Consider the following 6,655-nt stretch of genomic DNA (forward strand, 5'->3'; position numbering starts at 1 on the left):
GCCCTTTCATACCATGCGTCGTCCTTACTCGGACAAACATACGGGCGTCGCCTTTATAGCTCAATGGTAGAGCTCCGGCCTGGAAAGTCAAAGGCCAGTGGCTCGATCCCCGTCCGGGACACACCACTTTCGCTGTTACGGCGCATCCAAATTCGGATCATGCTCATCGAGCAAGTTGTTTCAAGACAACTATGCGTGTATCGGGACGCTTGTGCCTAAACCTTGTTCAGCACGAGACGAACCACCTGCTTCTTTGGAGACCACGTCCCCAACACCACGAGGTCTCTCCACCTCCTGCTCCCGTCGCTCATACGTACGATCTGGCTGCTGCAAACACTGGTCAGAGCCTGAACTCAACTACTGACCTGTTCGCTCCCTACTCTAGTGGGAGACGTCCAGCGCCTGGCCGCGACATTATGGCGCTTCAGCACAGGATGTGCCCGGTCGTAAGCGTCCACGAAGTCAGAGCAATCTTGCCGGAGGATAACCTCAAACTCCCATGAGTTCTGTGAGTGAGGGTAACCCCTCCAATTCACAAAGTACTGGGAGCGACCTGGCGTCTACGCCGCGCCACAAGGCGTTCCACGTGATAGCGGATCTCACCATTCTCATCGAGCAGAGCGGTAGGAGGCCTTGCCTCAGTTGGGTTCTCGCGGGGAGCGTCAGTACTAGCCGGAATGACGTCTGCGTCCATACGACGCCGGCGTCTACGACGCGAACGTTCACGTTCACCGCCCATCGGTCGATCTCAAAGAGATGATCCACCTTGCGGATAGGCTACAGTCACCACAGCTGACTCACAACCAGGTATCGGACCTTAAGTGTCCAGTCGCTCGGCTGAACGCTTAGCTTGCTTTGTTCCTACATCTCGAGCACTTCGCTCCGCGACCTGTGGCTCTGCCACTTGCTGCTGATCAACCTGCTGTGGGTTCTTCCTTGCTGTCACCCAGCCTCCCGTGGCTCTACCACCTGCTGCCCTGCTGTTGTCCGTGGCCCAGCCACCGTTGGCACCAACGCCTCCGCGCTCACCTGAGCAGGGTCTTGATATGGCTTAAGCAAACCAACATAGATGACCGGATGCGTGCGCCTCTTCTTCGGAAGGTTGAGCGTATAAGCAAGGCCCTTCCTGGTCACGGCCTTAAACGGTTCTATGAACCGAGGTCTCAATTTCGTCCTGAAGACTGCAGACACTGCTTGAGTTGGTAGTTTTTTCGCGTATAATAAAACTTGGTCACCGACCTCAAACCTCTCAACATTGTTTCTGCCCTTGGCATCAACATGTTCCTTATGTGTGTCTTGGCTTATAGCCTTAGTGTCGCGTTACGCTCAGTACCAAAGCGACAAAGTCATCGACTAGCTTGCGAGTCGCAACAGGGTTGACATCAGCTAGCCGATCGGCTATCTTTCCCCCATCAAGCCCTGAGTCACTGTGTGGCGGCGTCAGTGGGACGCGAGGGTTCATCAAGCCGTTCACATAGAACGGAGTGTAGCCTGTCGAGGCATGCTCTGCATTATTTAATGCGAGCTCAACGGGTGGGAGCATCTGCTCCAGCGTTTTGGCACCTCAGCGCATACGCTTCGGAGGATATCATCCACAACCAACGGGATTCACGCGGTCAGTTTGACCGTCGGTCTACAGATGGTCCGCTGTGAACGTGTTCAAACGAGTCCCGAGCACTCTGAAGAGGGACGTCCAGAACTTCGCGGTGAAGCGCGAGTCTCGATCCGAGGCAATTGCCTCAGGCAAGCTATGTTGGCGGAATACGCTGTCTAAAAACAGCAAAGCTGTACCCTCACCATCAATGGTGTCCGGCACTGCCGCTAAATGAGCCATCTTGCTCAATCGGCCTACAAAGACCACAATACCCGCCTTATTCTTGGGAAGACCAAACATAAACCCCATACTCATGGACCGCTAACATCCCTTGGGGACAAGCAACCTCGCCAACGGCACTGCCGTGCTCGGCGAGGACTTCGTTTGCTGACACGTCTCACACGTGCGTACATAGGTGCCGACCTACTTATACATCTTGGACCACCTGTATATCAAGTTCACCGAGCCATAGGTCTTCTCCCGACCTAAGTGCCCACCCACGGGCGTACTATGAACCTTATAGAGGATTCTATGCTTCAGGTCCTCATCATGAGGAAAGACTACACGAGGGTTATCCTCAGAGTCGGTGCTGTAGTACAGCAGACCACCATCGAGCGAGTATCGATGCAGCCTCGCGCGTAAGCGCCCAGACAATTCCTTGTCAGAGTCTTTAAACTCTTCGCTCCCAAGCGCACGTAGCAGCGCTACGCACATTTCGTCCTGTGCATACGCTCCGCGTATCAACTCAGGCACTGACGACGTCACTGTCGTCACATGGGCTAATTCATAGTCCGGCCTGCGCGAGAGCGCATCGGCCACCACATTAAGCTGCCCCGGCTTGCACTTCACCTCGAAGTTGTACTCGGCGAAGAATAAGATCCATCTTGCCATTCTCTGAGAAAGGTGTGGCGACTGCGTCGTAGTGCGTAGCGACGTATGGTCAGTAATTGTCACAAAAGGCTTAGAGCCCAGCAGGTGTACCCTGAACTTGACTAGAGCAAAGTTCATGAAAAGTAGCTATTTTATGAAAACATTAGCGCTTCTCTGCAGATTTGAGCTGGTGAGACTCAAACGCGATCACACTGCCTCGCTCTTCGGCATCTTCTTGTAGTAAAACACAACCGATTGCAAAATTGGAGGCGTCACAGACGACGCTAAACGGACGATCCGGGTCCGGTAGTGCAAGGAGCTGAGCCTGGAGGAGGCTCGCCTTCACAGCCTCAAAGGCTCCGTCGTGCTTGACGTTCCATCGCCATTGTGCATCCTACTTAAGGATATCTGATAATGCCCGAGCCATCTCCGCGTAGTTCGCGCTGTACTTGTGCAAGTAGTTGTCTAAGACTAGCCACTTGCGTAAGTCTTTTTGGCTCTTGGGAACCGACCAGCCCACGATGGCCTTGACTTTGGTAGGATCTGCCCGTAAGCCACGCTTTCAATGAAGCACCCGAGGAAAGGTATCTCCTCCGCGCCTAAGACGCACTTGTCAAAGTTGGCATACAACTTATTAGTGCGCATGCACTCGAGCACCGCTCGCAAATGTGGTTCTCCAAGTTTGACCTTCCGTGCTCAGCACGACTATGGACGAATATATGGTCACAATACGTCTGAGCGTACGCCCGGTGGGGCCTAAACAACTGTGTCACAAGGCGATTGAACCTTGCTGGTGCGTTCGACAGCCCCTTAGGAAATGACCAGCCACTCCCAGAGCATACCGCTCGGAGTACTCACAACTGTCAGCGGAATGTCGCTCGCTCTCATGAGAAATTGGTATCCATCGACCAAGTCGAGTGCACTGTACAACGTACAGCCCACCATGTTGCTCTGCAGAACATCCTTTCGAGGACGCAATCTCTTAAAAAAAATTTAACAAGTATTAATATTAAGTTGCTTTTAAATAATAGTTTTTTATCTCTGAAGAATACCAGGCGAAATTATCACTATAAACTTAACCGATATTGGAGCTACCATTAAAGTACCAAACAGAACTAGGGTGTAAATGGAGGGGTGATGCAGCCTCCCTCAGCTCATCCGAAACAGAGTTTTAAGAATCCGTGCTAGTGCTTTAAAGTGTAAGCGCTTCAGAGGATGGCTTGAACATGACCTAACTAGCTATACTCAGAGCCATGGTGGTGCTCTCTTGATCATGCAGGGCGCTATACTTTTGTGATAATATGCAAAATACTTGCAGGATTTGCGCGACATGACAGCCATCCCTAATATAATGTTATACAGTGCGTAGTACCCAAGTATGCAGCGCAAACTCGCGCTTAAGTACGAGCTACTTGGTCCATCCCCACCCAAGTGAAAAACTGCATGTAAATGTGATGCAATATTGAAAAAAAGCTACGCAAACCAAGTTGAATTTCTCGACTTGCACACATTCAAAAAGGTCTTGTTCAGACTGGCTGAGGCCACGACGCTGCCAAAAAGTTACACGACAGGCAGGATGCCGATCTTACCTGTCTTCTTCGAGCTGCAGGCGCCATCTTCCTCCACGATGTTCTGCTCCGGGTTCTTACAGGCAGCGATCTTGAGCTCACACGGGTTCGAGTACCGGACTCCGTCGGAGCCGCAAACAGGTAATTCGACGTCAGGGCAGGCACTCGCACATTTCTTGCTAGGCGTCGAGTTGCCATCGTCAATGACACCTTCTGAGTCGTCCTCGTAAATTTGTCCAATGCCGCTCGAGGTGGTTGACGATGACTTAGTAGACTTCTTCGCTTTACCAGAGTCCTTCGTACCCTTCACCATTTTAGTCGCTGGCGATGGGCTGCTGCTGTCTTCGCTAGCAGACTCGTCTTCATCATCTCTAGAATCATCGTCACGAGGCGCACCAAACTCCTTTCCGTAAATCCGCTTGTATTCATCCAAAACGTTCTCTCTCGGACCCTTGCACTTGGCGGCCTCCATAGAACACTTGTTGGGGTACGCCACACCATTCTCGTCAGTCACAGGTCCATACACGTCAAGACACATGATGTTGGGGCAGTACGACTTAGGGGTGCCTTCAGCTGAGCCTTCTTCAGATGCTGATTCGTCCTCGTCCGAGTCCTCGCCCTGAGTGACTGTATCCGAGCTGGCGGATTCGTCTTCGTCGTCATCGCGTGGGGCACCGAATGGCTTGCCGTAGATACGCTTGTACTCCTCCAAGGGGTCCTCCCGTTTCCCATTACCCTTGCACTTGGCTGCACGCATCATGCACTTGTTCGAGTACGTGACTCCGTTCTCGTCCGTCACGGGCCTCATCACTTGAATGCAAACAAAGTTGCAAGACCCGCCAAGCCCTTCTGACTCCGAAGGAGTCTCGGTGGGTAAATCCTTCATCATTGACGGGCTACCAGCGTGGGCGGTGGTGACGGCGATTGCCGCGAGGGCGAGGCTGGTAGCAAACTTCATCTCGATTGGTGTAGTACCGGTGGCGCTGTGAGTTTGTCTGTTCCCGAAATGAGTAATGATCAACCATGACTGCCTTGATCTCGGTCTATATTAATAAAAGCCAGGTTGCCTATCGCTCCCGTGCTCCCAGCAGCTCCTCGAGGATATCGTTAGACTCCACAACGACACAAGTTCCGCCGCGCAACGATAAAATTCTATGCTCTTCCCATCCGGGATTAGTTGCCCAAAATTTGGGCAACATCCGAACAGCGAAAATTAATCCAGAAAATGCATTTTAAATATGCAATTTCTGGAGAGTACAGTAGCTACCGTAAATATCGGCCCCAGTGCGACATCTTTTCGGATTTAAAGTCAAGACAAATTTAAAACCTCGCTAAGGTTTTTAAATGACCCCTTTTAATGACATCCGTCCTAATTTAGAGATCTGTCTCTGGAGGATGTGCCACCCATAAAAATGGGAACGTCGCACTGGACCCGTTTGTCGCACTGGGGCCAGCTTTTACGGTATGCTCTCTTCACAGTGAAGCTCACTGAAGCTGAAGGAAAGAACATGCCAAACACATATTTACTGTTTCAGCACGCAGCAAATCATTTGACTTGACTTCTGTATACTTTTGACCTTCTGAGTGTCGCAATAAGACATAATCGACGATTAGAGGTCACAGCAGAAAAGGGACCAGCCGCCAAGCTGGCTGGGCGCCCCTTCGGCGCCGAGAACGCATCAAAAACGGGAAAAACTAACGAGGGCCCTCCTAGAGAGGGCCCTCACACAAAACGGGCAGAGGTATTACCGTTAGTGCTGCAAATAGACCGTTAGTGACGCAGCCGTTAGTGATGCAAAAAGACCGTTAGTGATGCAAAAAAATCGTTAGTGATGCAATTCACAGCTTGTGACGTAAATAGATCTTCCAAAGTGCTATCTGAACGAAAACAGCTTCAGTCTTCAAATGGCTTCCAACCCAAGACTTGAGTTTCCGCTCGACGGCTATCTAGTGCTGCCCCTCAATCTCACGCAAGCAACTATTTCATGTGTGCTTCGACAAGCAAGACGATCTGATTATATTAGTGTTTTCCGTGAGGTGGGTGGCGAAGAAGACGACACATTCCGAAGCCAATCACGTCAAAATTGTCTTTCGCCACAGATGAAAAAGCTCCACAGGAAAATTGAGGAGGTGGTTACACTAGTTGATGCAAACTTTCGAGCACAAGTTTATTCATTTTTGTACTCGCGCCCTGGTGGGCCTGAGCAAGGACCGCATGCAGACTTCACAAGTAGCGACGTGGAAGCTGTCAAGATGCGTTTTTCCCGCAGCATTCCAGCTAGTGTCGTCGTCGCGCTCGAAAGTGGTACACAATTAAGAGTTTACGCCGGATGTTACACTGTGGCACGCGAGGAGCGATCCCGGTTGGTGATATCCCTATTGGTTCCTGCATTGTTTTTCGGGGCGATCTTCTTCACGCTGGAGTAAGCTATTCACAGCACAACTACAGAGTCCACTGCTACTTGCAATTTGAAGGTGTTTCGTGGGTACCTGATATTGTCATGTCTGCTTTAACCTCAAGTTTTACCTGTCAATACTGCGGTTACGCTGATGCATCTTCCAATCGAATGCGTAACCATCGCTACTTTTGCTTATCTAACCCAGGCGGACAATAACACCGGGT

The 6,655-nt window shown here is 51.1% G+C and overlaps 1 protein-coding gene across 1 annotated transcript; it reads right to left on the reverse strand.

Moving 5' to 3' along the window:
• Positions 1-4,024: 4,024 nt before the first annotated feature.
• Positions 4,025-4,990, reverse strand: PITG_05437 (Epi6-like protease inhibitor; the record flags this gene model as incomplete). Its single annotated transcript, XM_002999036.1, has 1 exon — positions 4,025-4,990. One exon carries the CDS (start codon positions 4,988-4,990, stop codon positions 4,025-4,027), a length of 966 nt encoding a protein of 321 aa, XP_002999082.1.
• Positions 4,991-6,655: the final 1,665 nt, after the last annotated feature.

This window comes from Phytophthora infestans, genomic scaffold (genome assembly GCF_000142945.1).
Source record: "Phytophthora infestans T30-4 supercont1.7 genomic scaffold, whole genome shotgun sequence".
Classification (NCBI taxonomy): Eukaryota; Oomycota; class Peronosporomycetes; order Peronosporales; family Peronosporaceae; genus Phytophthora; species Phytophthora infestans.